At 38.0% G+C, this 16,741-nt stretch overlaps 1 protein-coding gene across 1 annotated transcript in view; it reads left to right on the forward strand.

Annotated features, from left to right (window-relative positions):
• Positions 1-6,461: 6,461 nt before the first annotated feature.
• Positions 6,462-16,741, forward strand: part of EFCAB5 (EF-hand calcium binding domain 5) — a 135,471-nt gene continuing 125,191 nt past the window's right edge. The window contains exon 1 of the mRNA XM_044675595.1: positions 6,462-6,898. Coding sequence (XP_044531530.1) covers positions 6,519-6,898 — 380 coding nt within the window. The 5' untranslated portion in view covers positions 6,462-6,518. The remainder of the gene's footprint in view (positions 6,899-16,741) is intronic.

Below are 16,741 nucleotides of genomic sequence, written 5' to 3' on the forward strand. Positions count from 1 at the left end.
TTGTAACCTCATGAACTATACCGTACATGGGGTTTTCTTGGCAAAGATACTGGAGTAATTTGCCATTTTGTTCTACAGTCAATTAAGGTTAAATTATTCCCCCTAGACAGGTAGTAAGTGACTGAGGCTGAAATAGAATGCCTGATTGTAGGTCTAGTGATCTATCCCCTGAGCTGTATAATTATAGCCATGATGGCAAACCTATGGCACGCATGCCAAAGATGGTACACAGAGACCTCTCTGCGGGTGTGTGCCCCATCCCTAGCAGAGTTACTTACTAGAAAGGCAGAGGGACTCTGGCAGAGCTGCTCCCTTCCCCCTCTCCACTGCTCCTCCCCGCCCATCTGTGCTTGCTCTCTCCCCTGAGTGGGCACTCAGGCCACTCCCCTCTCTTTCTCCCTCCCCTGTTTGGGGTAAGGTGGCAGAGTGGGGGGGGCATGTAGCCTCTGGGGCGGGGAGGTGAGGCACTGCATGCAGTTCGGGAGGGAGTGGGGCATGGCACATAATCTCTAAAAGGTTCACTATCAATGAGCTATAGAATAGAATAGTACTATATGTCAAAAAGATCTATGGAAATCCAGAAACCAGAAGGAGAGGAAAGCAATATAAGTCATTTCAGTCAGAATAAAAGAAGAGAAAAATTGACATAATAATGAGTATATACTAGAGACTTCCTGGCCAGATAGAGGAAAAGGATGATGAATTCCTAAAGCAGAAGACATAGGTCAAGATATAGTCATGTGGATAGGGGGTAGGTAAGAGACTTCAATTATCCAGACATTTGTTAGAGATCTCTTTTTTTTTTTATAAAAACAGAAATTATTACATTTTTATTGAGCTTCTTGAAAATTTCACCTCTTAGAAGATATAAGAATTAATGAAAGGAGCTGTTACCCACTGGAGAGCAAAATGGCAAACCACTCTAGTACCTTTGCCAAGAAAACCATATGGACAGTATGGCCCATGGGAGCATGAAGAGTTGGATATAACTGAATGACTAAATGACAAGAGATCAAGGGGAGAAGAAAAGGACCATTATGAATGAAAATATTTGTAGCCATTTTTGTAATTATAGCAAAGAACTGAAAACTAAGGGAGTGCCCATCAACTGGGGAGTAATGAATAAATAGCAGCTGTTCTGAAAAAGATCTAGGGGTCCTGGTGGATTGAAGCACCATATGATTCAGCAGTGTAATTTGACACTCAAGAAGCCAATGCAATCTTGGGCTGCATAAAAAGATATTAAGATTATTTGTGGTAAACTGTTGTTATCCTGGATGGGTTTCTCATTAGCATTCTCACCACTGGCAACCAGTATATTTATTTGCTCAGTGGCTGCCAGTTAATTTGAAGATTAGCCCAGGAAAACTATAATTAGGTAGTAAAGTCACCACCACAAAATCATATTGTGCATTGCAAAGCCAAATATAGATGACTTCCTGATTTTTTGGATTACAGCTCTTTTCTATTTGGGAAAAAAAATTAGCTGCATAAGCACTTATAAATGAAGTGTGAACAGTGACATCGAGGAATAGGGTAGAAAGTGACTGGAATGTATGTCTTACTGAAAGCTACTTTACATGGCCAGATGGCAATAGTGATTGTGGAGAAAATCACTTTGGATTTCTTTGGTGTAATTCTCTCCCCATGATTGTACTCTCAACATTTTAAAACCACAAGTACTTTTATCTTTTTAATCATTTTAAGTGACTATGAAGGCTATTGGTTACATAATGCTCTGATTTATAACTGTAGTTAATAAAGGATTCTAACCTCCTTACACTCTCGGGCATTTGTCGCACAGTTGGTGTTGGCATCTAACCCAGTTCAAACTGTGCCACCGTTGTGCTGATCAGTTATAATAGAGGAACAGATGGAGAAGAGGAGAAGATGGGAAGTCACTCTGAGTAGGGGTTCGACAGTGAACATTTTTTTTCATTTTTTTTTTAATTTTAAACCCTTAACTTCTGTGTATTGACTTATAGGTGGAAGAGTGGTAAGGGTGGGCAATGGGGGTCAAGTGACTTGCCCAGGGTCACACAGCTGGGAAATGTCTGAGGCCAGATTTGAACCTAGGACCTCCCATCTCTAGGCCTGGCTCTCAATCCACTGAGCTACCCAGCTGCCCCCAGATAGTGAACATTTTTAAAAATGTGGTTGAGCTATAGGGGGCACATACTCAGTCCCTAGCTTACTGGGTACTCTAGAATGGAATCTTGTGCTTCTCCACCCCCAGATAAAAATCTAGACCACTAGAATCTCTATGGAATTGATACAAATTTGCAAGAGATATATACATATATACCCATACCCCTCAGTGGGTAAATGGTCTAAGCATTATGAATTAAGAATTAATTGTTCTCTAAGGAGGAAATGCAAAATGTTCAGAATCTCTGGCAAGAACTGATTGAACTCTTCAATGAGAGAAATGCAAAAGAAAAAAATTAAGAACCAATATTATAGCCACAAAATTGTCAAAGACAGTTAGAAATAGTAAAATTCAATGTTGGCAAGGACAGGGGGAAACAGGCATCCAATTACACAGCTGGTAGAATTATAATTATACAATTTTAGTGAGAAGGATCTGGCACTCTATGTTACTAAAATGAATAAACCCTAGTCATTTCAACAATAATGGGAATTGAACTTTTAATTTCATTACAATAGGGAACTCAGGTCAACATCTTCTCTACCACTTAGAGTCTTCTTAGAGAGTCAACTAAAGAACTAAGAGGTTAAACAACTGTTGACTAGAGTCACAAATAGTAGGTGCCAGAGACAGTACCTGAACAGAGGTGGTCCTGTGTGCCACATTGCCTTACAACAATAACAACCCATTTTATAGAGTATTTTAAGGTTTGCAAAGCACTTTTCATATATTATATTATTTTAGTTTCATAAAAAAACTTTGAAAGGTAAGTGCTAATATTCCCCATTTTACAGATAAGGAAATTGAGACTGAGGTTAAGTGATCTGCCCAGGATTATATAACAGTGTCTAAGATGAAATTTGAACTCAGTTTTTCTGACTCCAAAATGAGTGTTCTATTAGGACTATATTGTGGATGATGCCATCGAGAAGGAGTCTAGACTTCTAAATCTATACCATGAAGTGGTTCTAGATGGCCATTTCACCTCTCCAAGACTTAGTTTCCTCCCATGTAAAATGGGAGAGGGGAAGGAGGGCACTAAAATTTTGGCTCGAATGATGATTTTTCCACCTCCTCCTCTTTCTTCTTGTTCTTCTTGTTGTTATTGTTCTCTTCCTCCTCTTTCTCCTCCTGCTTCCTTACTTTCCATCTTAGAATCATTGATTCTGAGGCAAAAGGGCAATAAGGGCTAGGCAATGGGGATTAAGAGTCACACAGCTAGGAAGTATCTGAGGTCCGATTTGAACCCAGGACCTCCTATCTCCAGGTCTGGCACTCTATCCACTGCCAAATGCATTCTTTTTTTAAAAACATTTATTAATATTTATTTTTTAGAAAAGTTAACATGGTTACATAATTCATGCTCTTACTTTCCCCTTCACCCCCAGACCTCCACCCTCATGGCTGATGCGTATTTCCACTGGTTTTAACATGTGTCATTGATCAAGACCTAAATTGTTGTTAGTTGTATTTGTGTGGTAGTTTCGAGTCTACATCCCCAATCATGTCCGCCTCAACCCATGTGTTCAAGCAGTTGTTTTTCTTCTGTTTCCACTCCTGTAGTTCTTCCTCTGAATGTGGATAGCATTCTTTTCCATAAATCCCTCAGAATTGTATAAAAAAATCAAGCCATTCCCCAATTGATAAATGGGCAAGAGACACGAATAGGCAATTTTCAGATAAAAAAATCAAAAGTATCAATAAGCACATGAGAAAGTGTTCTAAATCTCTAATAATTAGAGAAATGCAAATCAAAATAACTCTGAGGTATCACCTCACACTTAGCAGATTGGCTAAAATGAAAGAAGCGGAGAGTAATGAATGCTGGAGGGGATGTGGCAAAACTGGGACCATTAATGTATTGCTGGTGGAGTTGTGAACTGATCCAACCATTCTGGCTGGCAATTTGGAACTATGCTCAAAGGGCTATAAAAGAATGCCTGCCCTTTGATCCAGCCATACCATTGCTGGGTTTGTACCCCAAAGAGATCATAGATAAACAGACTTGTACGAAAATATTTATAGCCGTGCTTTTTGTGGTGGCAAAAAACTGGAAAACAAAGGGATGCCCTTCAATTGGGGAATGGCTGAACAAATTGTGGTATATGCTGGTGATGGAATACTATTGTGCTAAAAGGAATAATAAACTGGAGGAATTCCATGTGAACTGGAAAGACCTCTAGGAGTTGATGCAGAGCGAAAGGAGCAGAGCCAGAAGAACATTGTACACAGAGACCAATACACTGTGGTAAAATCAAATGTAATGGACTTCTGTACTGGCAGCAATGCAATGACCCAGGACAAATGCATTCTTAAATGATGGCAGGCAGCTCACCTCCCACATACCTTCTCTAACAAAATCTTAAATGTTGTACCCAACTGAATAATGGTCAAGAAATTCATTGAGAATAAAGAGTCAACCAGAAGCCCATGGTCAACAAGAAAAAACAATGCCATCAAAGCCAGCATCTACAGATGCCAGCACATGAACCATCTCACATGCATAGACATAGACCAGAGATACTTGTATCCTGCAAGGCTTTGTATGTGGAGGCAGTGAGAATGGAGGGTTCCCCTGAGATGCCCCAGAGTGGTCAAGAACCCACAAGAGGGAAAACTTTGACTTGACAGGAAAGGTCACTATCACTTTGGATTCAGTCAAATTCAGACAAGGACTCCCCTGTCCAACGGGCTCCTAGAATCTGAGCACTCTGTCCTGAGATGCCATAAAGGGTCCAGAACTCTGAACCTCAAAGATCTGAAGGGGCCTAATCCCAGGAGGAGATCAGTGTAGGAGCCCAGGGGAACCAGGATGAGACCATAATGGGCTATATTCTTCCTCTCCCCTGCCCCCACCAAAAAGCCTAGCCAAGGAAGTCCTAGATTTAAGACTCCCCTCTGACACATACTAGTAGGATCCTGAACAGTCTTAAATTTTCAGTGCCCCAAGAAACTCTCCAAAACTATTGGTGGAAAAGCAGATGCCAATCTGCATTCATAGAAATTTCCTTACTAAGAGTTCCCCATACCAATTAATACACAAATCCATGTTTCCCCCTCTTCCCTAAAAAGTTTTTACATGGAGTCACACATGTAGAATTGTAAGAAACCCTAGATATAGGGGCAGCTAGGCAGCACAGTGGATAGAGATGAGAGGACCTGGGTTCAAATGTGACCTCAAGCTGGGCAAGTCTCAATCTCTGTTTGCTTAGCCTTTATCATTCTGTTTTAAAGTTGTTACTAAGACAGAAAATAAGGAGAAAGGGAGGAGAGAGGGAGGGAGGGAAGAAAAGAAGGAAAAAAAGAAGGAAGGAAAGAAGGAATGAAGAAAAGAAGGAAGGAAGAAAAAAAGGAAGGAAGGAAAGAAGGAAGGAAGGAAGAAAAGAAAGGAAAGGAGGAAGGAAGAAAAGAAGGAAGGAAGGAAGGAAGGAAGGAAGGAAGGAAGGAAGGAAGGAAGGAAGGAAGGAAGGAAGGAAGCATAGATATCATCTATTCCTACCCCTTTCTGCACATGAGGACCTGAAGCCCAGAAAGATTGATATGTTCAAGGATGCAAGAATTTGAGCCCAGGTTCTTTGATTTCAACACCTTGTGTTGTGATTTCCACTGAGTCATTTTTCTTTCAATATTTCTCTATATTTTACTTTTCTCATCTTTTGGCTTAATCATATTCTACTGCATTGCTCTATACAGGCAAAGTATAATATTAGGAATTAGAGTGCAGGGCTTGGATTTGAATAGACAAATTCAAATGTGCCTCTAATATCTACTATATGAAACTAAGCACATTCTTGAACCTCTGTAAGCCTCAGATAGCTGTTTAGAAGATGTCTACTCAATGCAGGTGGCATCTGCTTTGATGAAATTATTCCCCCGAAGATGACAAAATCACTTATCCTCTATTTACTTATACTGAAAAGCCACATTGGACAGGATTCCTTATGGTGAGTACATGGACAAGAGTCACACAAGATCAACAAATCTTGTTGACAAGGTCAACAAATAGAAACATGACAGTGGCTGGAGATAGAGTGAAAGGAAATACATTTAAACAGAGACTATTTATCTGTGTGGGAAAACTTTTTTTCTTGAGCAATCCTTTGCAATTGCATAGATTTCATTTATACCATTGACTTCCTGCTTGTTTTTTTGTTGTTGTTTTTTTTTTGCAGAAGAAAATCCAGAAGAAGATGTGAAACAGATGTCCATTCGTTCCAAAAGTAGTACAAATGAAACGCTATCAGATCTTGTAGAATCTGGGACATCAGAGAATACGACTTCGATCCCAGATGTCCCTACAGCAGTGGAAACAGATGCATTCTTCTGGAAGGAAAACTTCTTTGAAAAAATTGAGGCAAGATCCATAGACATGCAGAATGAGGTAATTCAGAAGCTTTCCCAGCAGAAGGAACATGAGAAAAAGATGGCTGAAAAATTCCCTGTGGATGATTTGGCTAACGAATGGTTAAGTGATGACAAAGAGACACTGGATACTCAGGCATATTTGCTTGAGAAGCTATTGCCCACCCTAATGCCAGGAGTTGAAAAAATGTTAATGGAGGTAGAAAAGAGGAAGCTATTAGGACCCATCAAGAAGAAAACTTTTGATCCGATTAATTATCTGGGGGAATACCTGATGAGAAACAATCCCAATTTCCAAAAAGACTTACCAGAGACTGGGTATCTGAAGGCAATGAAGAATGTCACAAAGACTATGAAAACCAAAATTCCTAACACTCCAGACAATAGGTGAGTTTTTGCATGTTTTCTAGGATGATTTCTTTCCTTCCACCAAAAAACAAAAACCCCACAACAGAAAACCAGGAAGGTGGAGATTATTGAAGTCAAATATACTGAGCAGCACATTCCTAATAGCTAAAAGGCTGAAAGAAAAGGCAAGAATTAATTCAATGGCATAGAAGGATGGAAAGATGTATGGCCTTGTAGCCTGCTCTTGCTTCTTGCTATCTTTGTGAGTTTGAGTAGGTAAGGCTCAGTTTTTCATCTCTAAAGTGATCTCTAAAGAGATCCTCCAAGATCCCTTCCAGCTTTTCATCTCTGTGCCTGGCACTGAAAAGCATACCAGCTTACATTAATATGCCATTTTGTGGTCATAGAGCACTTTATATTCATTATCTTAATTCTTCCACTTTTCATAATAATCCTTTGAGGTCATAGGATTAGATTTAGAGATGGAGGGGAACCCAGATGACATCCAGTCCAAACCCCTCACTTTATAGATGAAAAAACTGAATTCCAGGGACTTTAAGGGACTTGCCCAAGGTCACAAGATCCTCTGACCTCAAATTCATCACTCAGTAATACAAATATTGTTATCCTCATTTTACAGATATAACAACTAAGACTCACAAAGGTTAGATGACTTAACTATGGTCACATAGTTAAATACTGAACCCATGTTTTGTGATTCTAAGCCTACTCATCTCCTTGCTCTACCACATATCTATTTCCTCTCTAGAATACAAATATAAAATGTTTTCTCTATCCTCAAGGAAGATGTCTTGTCAGAGAGACAAGATTTATACACATAAAACAGCATAATAATAATTTTATTTAAATCAAACATTTGTCACATTCCTTATTTGTATGAGACACTCTGCTAGGCCTTTGAGATATAAAGCAAAAAATGAAATCATCTTTGTCCTCAAGGAGCTTACACGCTTCTGGGAGAGGCAGGAGGATGAGGGGCATGACGTATGCACAGATAAGGAAGCCAAGGAAGCCAAAGAGAGATCTGATCAGGGCTCTGGGAATACTAGGAAAGATAGAAAGCATAGTAGGGCTGCTAGGTGGTGCCAGAAAGCCCAGAGCACTGAGCCTCGAGTCAAGAAGACTCAACTTCCAGAGTTCAAATCTGGCCTCAGACACTTATTAGTGGGCAAGTCAGTTCAACCTGTTTGCCTCAGTTTCCTCATCTTTCAAACAAGCTGGAGAAGGAAATGGCAAACTACTCTAGTATCTCTGCCAAGAAAACCCCAAGGAGGGTCACATAGAGTTAGAAATGACTAACTGACTAAAACACAACAAAAGAGAGCATAGCATAATGAACTGGGAGAGGCCAGGGAAAACTCATCAGAGGAGGCACTCCTAAGCTCAAGAGCTCTTTCCCTAAAGTTGGCTAAGGATTACATAGGGAATATTTCATAATTTCATAGAATTTTCCTTTTGGTGTTTTGGTAGAATTCTTGATTATTTGAATGTTTTCAATCTGCAAGGAACAAGGACTAGTCCCAGGAGTCTGTTGGTAGAGGGAGTTCTCTCTATCAATGCAATCAGTGTCTTCTCTGCAACCCTGTAGTTTCCCAGAGTAGCAAGACAGGAGGTGATTCACCAAAGGTCATACAGCCAGTTTGTGTCAGAGTGACGTCTTGAACACGAGTCTTCCAGGCTTCCAGGTCAAAACTCTATCCATTATGCCATATTGGCTATCTATATCAGGGTATTTCACAAATGGAATTTTATTCAAGATTTTTTGTTTGTTTACTTTTAAACCCTTACCTTCTGTCTTATTGTTTATTATTATAATATAATGTATTATTATATTAATTATATATGTAATCATGTAATATATAAAATATAATAATGATATATTAGTGGTAATGATATTAATTCTAAGACAGAGGAGTGGTAAGGGATAGGAAATTGAAGTTAAGTGACTTGCCCAGGGTCACATAGCATAGCTAGGAAGTGTCTGAGGCCAGATTTGAACTCTGGTTGTCTTGATACCAGACTTGATACTCTATCTACCTAGCTGCCTCCATCAATTGGTTTTTTAATATAAAAATTTTGAAATCTGAGAAAGTTGGAAAACCCTGATTAGCTATGAAGTTCCATAGAAGGAAATGACATGTGGGAAGAACATGAGATTCAGAGTTCAAGAGCTGTCCTAACCTACTTCTGTCATAGGAGTATTGATATCATGTCATGTGCTAGTACATTTAGAACATCAGTGACTGCAGGTTTAGTTTAATGTGTACTGAATGGAATTATCATCAGTAATGTAGTGTCCAACAAGTTTGAGTCAGCTGTTCTGCTATTCTCTTGAATCCACTAGATAGATCCTGTAGAAAGCAAGATGGTAAAGGAATCAGCTCAGTGGATAGTTGTACAGTTTTAACAAAAATAATAATTGTCATTCATATAGTACTTACTAATGTGCCAGGCATTGTCTTGAGTATTTTACAAGTATTTTATCATTTGATCCTGACAACAACCCTAGAAAGCAGGCTGTATCATTATCCCCATTTTAATGATGAAGAATTTGAGACAAATGGAGGTTAAGTGACTTGCCCATGGTCACACAATGTCTGAGGCCCAATTTGAACTCAGCTCTTCTAACTCTAGATCTACATCTCTTCCCACTATGCAAACTGGACTAGCCCTGTAATTAGAGTTTGATAGTTTGTTATACAGTCCTTCAAACCATACTCGTTTAATTTCCAGATGGCAAGACACCTAACTTGCTACTTGTCAGGAAAGGAATCATGGAAGAAATGGGATATGAGCCAGGATGAGCAAGACTTTTTTAGTTAGAAAGAAGGGAGGGAAAATTTCAAATGGGGAACAGAAAGAGCAAAGAGAAGCATGGGACATTAACCATGGAGTTTTCTTAAAACAGTGAAAATACTGGCCTGGCTGGAATAAGTGGTTTATGCTACTCTTTCTTTTGGGGAGACTTGAGGCTAACTAGGTAAGAGCCAAATTATGGAGGGCTTTGATCACTAATATGAGAAATGTGGTCTTTAACTCATAGATAATAGAGACAGCATGATATAGTGAAAAGAAAACTGATTCTAGACTCATGGGAATTAGATGCCTGGGTTCAAATCCCACCTCTGAAGTTCAGTCCCTATGTAGCTCTGGACTCTTAACCTCCCTGAACCTTAATTACTTCTTTGTAAAATGTTAGAATGGATGGATGACTATTGATTCTCTTCCAGTTCTAAATCTTTGATCCTATGACCTTTGAGGAATAGAATTGTGTAGTGAAAGTGTCATTTTTAGAAAAATTAATTTGATGGTGTTAAATAAGAATGAGATTGGATTGGCAGATTATATTCTTTTCTGAAACCCAGTTTCCTCATTATAAAAAGAGAGTGTTGGACTAAATCACCAAAATTTATTCCACCTCTAAAAAACAAACAAATAAAAGTCCATACATAATACATCCCTTGTGTCACCATCCTTCCCTTTGGACAGAATCTTTTATATATAGCCAATGAGTGAGATTAATGAATTTCCTAAAATAGTTGTAAGTATTAGAATTCATACTATCTAAAGTTATGATTATATAAAAATGATAATTATTCCAGTCCCCTGGAAATATGCAGTGTGAGTCCAAATAATGTGAACACAGGATTCAACATATGAATTATTTTGGACCTAGTTGTATTCAGCCCTCCCCCAAAGGCAAACCTTTAAGAGTTTCTCTGTACTTTAACCCTGGAATCCTTCCTGTTGGGCAAACCAAGCCAAGAAGAAGCTTCTACAGCAACAGTTCCCATGGAACTAGACCACAGGATTGTAGAGCTGGAAGAGCCAAAAAATTGGCCTTTAATTAATTAAATTGTCCAATCCTCTCATTTTAAAGATAGGTTACCCAAGCCCATAGAGTGAAGCGAAGTGACTTCTCCAAGGTGACATAAAGAGCAAATGAAAGAATGGTTACAAATTCAGGTTCTCTGACCCTAAAGCTGGTGCTTTCTCTACTCTGCTGTTGTTTAGTTGTTCCAATCATGACCCAGCTCTTCATGACCCCATTCTGGGTTTTCTTGGCAAAGATATTGGTGTGGTTTGCTTTTTCTTTCTCCAGCTCATTTTACAGATGAGGAACTGAGGCAAACAGAGTTAAGTGACTTGCTCAGGGTCACATATCTAGTAAGTGTCTGAGCTGAGATTTGAACTGACTCAAGGTCCTACATTCTACTCACTGGGCCACCTAGCTGCCCTTTTCTACTCTGCCATGTTGTCTTTTGTGATGCATACCTCCTTCTGCTATCAAGTCAGAGCTAGCCTGGCACATTGGGTTTAGGTGAGAACTCAGTTTTTATTTTTAGTAAGAGACCAAATCTCAGGAGTTTTATTACTGTTGAGAAGTGCCAGCAGCATGCAGGGAGCTGTATCATCAAATTTAATAAGTAACTTGAAGAACATTTTCTCCCACCATCTGTTCTTACAGAGTAATGAATTAGATTTATACTTAGTCCTATTTGCATAAATAACACCTACAATTTAGGAACTGGTTTCGTGAATTTAAATCAATATGTTGACAAACACTGCCCACCTATGTGTTGAAATATAGCCTATAAAAGTTTCTCCTGCAGAGATAAATATGGTTAAATAACATCAGATCCCATTTCAGATGCAATTATGTAGAATGGGAGGGATAGAAGGGATCATGAGACCTAATCCTTTCATTTTACAGATGAAGAAACTGAGATTGGAAGGTGAAGTGATTTGTCTAAGGATCATGTGCTATTAGAACTGGAAGAGTTAACCCCTTTATTGTAGAGATGGGGAAACTGAAGTTCTGAGAGTCTATACAACGTGCTTGAACTATGGAAATAGGACCACCATCTTCAGTCTTTGCTGAACACACAGATACCAAAATAATCTTCCAGGGATGATCACTACTCTTTTCCTCAAGAACTTTGAGAACTCCCTTTTGCCTCAGGGATTAAAAAAATCCCATACAACTTAGCTTGGTGTTTAAGACCTTTCACAATTGGCTTTGAGATGACCTTTCTACTTACTTCACATTATTCCCTGTTCCTGACTATAGACCCAGCACTCTACTCATTGTGCCACCAGCGGCCCTGTTTTCTTCTACATACTCTATTTTTCAGCCAAATGTGCCTATTTACTGCTCTCCCACTTCCATGTCTTTGTATATCCCTCTACCTGGATTGCCCTGCCTTCTAACTTCTACTCCTTAGAAACCTTCCCTTTTTTTAAGGTTCACCTAAGGTGCCATTGCCTACTTGAAGTCTTGTTTCTGTCTCTGTCTCTGTCTCTCTCTTCATTTCTCCCTGCTATCTCTCTATCTCTTGGTGTTTCTCTATGTCTCTCTGTGACTGTTTCTCTATCCTTTTCCACCCAAATTATCATATATTATTATTGTTATTATTTTTACAAAACCCTTATGTTCTGTCCTCGAATCAATACCTTGTATTGATTCTAAGGTGGAAGAATAGTAAGGACTAAGCAATAGAGTTAAGCGACTTGCCCAGGTCACATAGCTGGGAAGTGTCTAAGATCAGATTTACTTGCCTATTTACGTATTGTATCCCCATGACAGAATATAGATTTCAAAAGGAGAAGTTGTTTATGATTTTGTCTCTATATCTCAAATGTCAATGTCAAAGCAGAGTGACTTAGTGGTTGGAAACCTGGCCTTAAAGCCAAGAAAGACATGGGTCAAAATCCTACCTTTGACGCACGCTGGGCAAATCACTCAACCTCTAAGGGCTCTATGCAACTCTACGGAGAAGTGCCAGCCTGCATAGGTAGAGGACATGCTCCCAGTTGGGAGTTTCCAAACTAATGAAGTCACAAGTCTAGTCTCTATCCCAAATGCCTAGCACTGTGTCTTACCTATCCTTGGTTCTTCTTGTTGGGCTATTCAAAGTCTCACAGCTAGATAAAAGGCAAGAACTTAATTCTTTTGACTCCTTCAGGGCTCTTTGTACTCCATCAAATGTAGAGATAAGTAAGGTTCATTTAGTACCTAAAATAGTCATTGTCAAAGTCAACAATATCTGTAGCAAGTATAGGAACAAGCCCACTAAATCTACAATTTCATTTCTTTCTCAGAATATCAGTGTCTCACTCGAGTCACTGAGTGCTGGGAGATTTAGACTCTTTCTTTGCCAGGGACAGAGTTTTTATTTGGATAAAGATTCTTTTCTGGGAAGTTCACAAGAGATTTGGAATAATTAAGGACACTTCCAGACTGGATGGATGAGATTAGGGCTTCATCTCTCTATGGCAGTAACCCAGCATCTGCATGTCAACAGATGGCAGAGTTAGGCAATTTGTAAAATGTTCAGCAATCATGGGGATGCTGCTCATGGCATCATGTTCTCCCTCCTGGTGCCTGATGGCTTATAGCTCAGGTGTCCAGGGTTCTTAATAGAAAATAGTAAGGCTTTAACAAAATTCTGAAATAACTGATCCACTTGCTTTAATTCATATTAGGGCAGGGGTAAGAAAATAAAGATTTTCAAGTTAATTAGTATTTAAGAAAAAAAATCCAATCTATTTGGGAACCCTTGGTCCCGGCTGATTTTCACTTTTTTTTTTTTTAACTATCACTGGCTTATCTTTGGGCAGTCTCATTAAGTTGTTCAATTACTTTAAAGGAATCTCCAGTTCTTTGGAATTCTTTGTTGCCAGCCTTTGAGTATATATGTTAAAAAAAAAAAAAGAATTACTCTAATTTATTTTCAGGATAAGACAACTGCCTATTTAGAACAATTATCATAGCATTTGCCTATTTATCGCCACATGATGTAGTTCTGATATTTGATACATTTAGAGTGCTTTTGGCCATGGTCCTTGACAGATGGGTACAGAACCCTTGTCACTTCTCTCACATTAAAGCTGCTTTTACCTATCTAGGGCTTCTCATTAAAAAAGATTATCTTTTATAATTTTTATATTTAATTTAATATTCAAAAATATTATAATTATATAAACATTTTTATTTGTATACAATCATAAATATAATCTACATTTTATACATAAATACATAATAAATGTATAACATCTTACATGGTATTATAGAATATTAAATATGTATATATTTAACATTTATATAGTAAATTTATTAAATAATTTTATATTGCTAAAAAAAATAAACTGATGAGCCATGTAGTTCCTTAGTATGAATCAGTTTAGGCTACCTAATGGTGGAATACTGGACATAGATTTAGAGAAATGCCATTTTAGTTGGCTCTAACTAGTAAAGAGAGGACTGGACTTTGAGTCAAGAAGACCTGAGTTCAAATCTTGCCTCTAGGTGATCCTAAGTCTTTCTGAACCTCAGTTTCCTTATCTGTAAAAAGGAAATAATAGCACCTAATTAACAAGGTTATTGTAAGGACCAAATGAAATGACAGCCTTTGCGAAGTGTTTTGCAAACCTTAAAGTACTATTTAAAAATGATAACTATTAGTTATATTTGGTATGTCATTAAAATGAAGCTTCCCAAATATTATATGATGGACCCTTTATTTTTTCAGTGATAATTCCAACTGAACTTTTTTTGGGGGGGAGTGGGGAAGTGATAAATTTCGTCTCTAGTATTGTGCTACAACCTATTTATACTTAAAGTGAAGTTTTCCTCTATTCTTTGAGGGTAAATTCGATTCTTCAGAGATTGGCGTTCTGGGAGATGGCATCATGTAGCATCATCTTAAAAAGATGTGGTTTCATTTCAGGCTGAAGGTTGGGTTCCCTAAAAATGCTGCATAATCTCCCAAATAAATTTAGTTCTGGGCCTAGTTCATTATTATATACCTACTCTAGTTCTGAACGCATCTCATTATCTACCTGCTATGTCTGCCTGATGGACTAGCTCTTTGGCTGAATCACACATGTATATTTTTTATCCATTTGGTTTTTGCTAAGTAGATAGTTGGACAAACTTTTTCTAAGTGATCTGATTTATAGGTTCTGCACTGCTTGAGGGCTTAAAACATTTGACACAATACAATCTGCTAAGAAGAGCATTTGAAGGACCTCATCAAGGAGTCTTGCCTTCACTGGGACTGTTCTAAGTGACCTCCATTATGGAAGCAAATACTTAGTGAACCCATGTCTTCCTGTTTTATTACTTCCTTTATGTAGAAGGCAGTGTGGTATAATCAATAGAGTTGTGAAGCAAAGAAGATCTGGGTTCAAATAAAACGATCACTATTTTGTCTTTTGAGGACTTCGATGATATTAACATATTCCTGAAAGATACCTTGTTGGGAAAAAAAAAAAACCTTAGAGGTAGAATTTTGCTTTGCTCATGCTTTTTAATAGTAATACTAATAATATCTACCACTTATTTAGAGCTTTAAGGTTTGCAAAATACTTCACATAGGATAACTTATTAGATCTGATTTACAGATTTGGAAAATGAGACACTGGAATGTTAAATCGTTTGCCCACAGTCACACAGCTAGTATACATCTGAGATAGAATTCCAACTCAGGTCTTCCTGCCTTGAACTCTGGCACTCTGACCACCATGCCATCTACCTATCTTAAAAATGTTCTTTAAGAAAAAAGTCACCAAATTGTAAATGCAGTTAGACCTTATATTTGCTCTGTCTTTCATTTAACTGTAAAGATCTGCTTTATAAAAACTTGCCTATTCTCTTCTCACATTTTCATCAAGAATGCTTATATATGATATATAAATTATTCTCGTACAGTTTTATAGAGACTATGAGACAGTAGATATATGAACTAGTAATTATTGAGATTTTTTGTAACCTTTTTTTCAGTAGCAATAGCTTTCATGATTTTTTGCCATTTTCTTAAGAATCCGTCTCTTAGTTCCCTCACAATGGCACTGCCTCCAGCATAGGCCAATTCTATATGTGTTTTAATTTGGTCCAGCTACCCTTCTTTGGTGTTATTTCTATTTTCTCATACAACTCTTCAGGGATTGTGATGTTGGAGTCCAAATGTGGTGGCTTTACTGTCTCTGATGGAAAAAAATAGATCCTTGTGGAAATCTCCACAGAACTTTTTCATCTCTGACCTATTTTTCTCCTTCCCGTTTCATTCTTAAACATTCTTATAATAACATGATGTAATGGGGTCTCATTCCAAGCTTTCTGCAAACCTGTTTTTCCTCTTCCTGTTTTCACTGTATTATTAGGCAGTACTGTTTCATAGTCTCCTTCTTTGTAAGATTTTGCCAATTAATTTAAATTCTAAATCAACATTTCTCAGGATCATTAATCAGACACTTGACAAGGAGATTTTAATTTGTTGGATGCAGAGATTTCATAAAATCATAGATATAGAGTTGGAAAGGCTCTTATTGATTATTGGATCCAACATCCTCATTATGCAGATGAGGAAACTGAGACCCAGAGAAACCAAGGGACTTGTTCCAAAGAAGCATATAGGTGAAGAGATATCACAGAAGTAGTAAGTGTCAGAACAAAGTTTGTAGACTCTTTGGACTTCCTTTGTTGTGGTAACTGATTTGCATTAGTTAAGCTTCTGCAGGAAGTGATGACAGTCTATGTTGGGATCTATTCTTTTATCCATTTCCCATTTTTATATATTAATTGTTTATTTTGAATACATTGAATTGAAACTATTTTAGTTAAATGCTATATCTTCGTTTGTTTTTCTAACTTTGTGCTGCCCCTCTTAGGGGTACAACAGAAAAAGAAGGGCCCTTGCATTTGGGTAAACCTCATGTGGAGTACTGTAATATTGTAAGAGTTGTAAAAAAACACTAGAAAGAATATTCTCATTAAAGGTAGGCTTGGAGGAGCTAATAGTCAATGAATCAATCAAGCATTTATTTATTTATTTGAATCCTTACCTTCTATCTTAGCCA

This window comes from Gracilinanus agilis, chromosome 4 (genome assembly GCF_016433145.1).
Source record: "Gracilinanus agilis isolate LMUSP501 chromosome 4, AgileGrace, whole genome shotgun sequence".
Taxonomy (NCBI): domain Eukaryota; kingdom Metazoa; phylum Chordata; class Mammalia; order Didelphimorphia; family Didelphidae; genus Gracilinanus; species Gracilinanus agilis.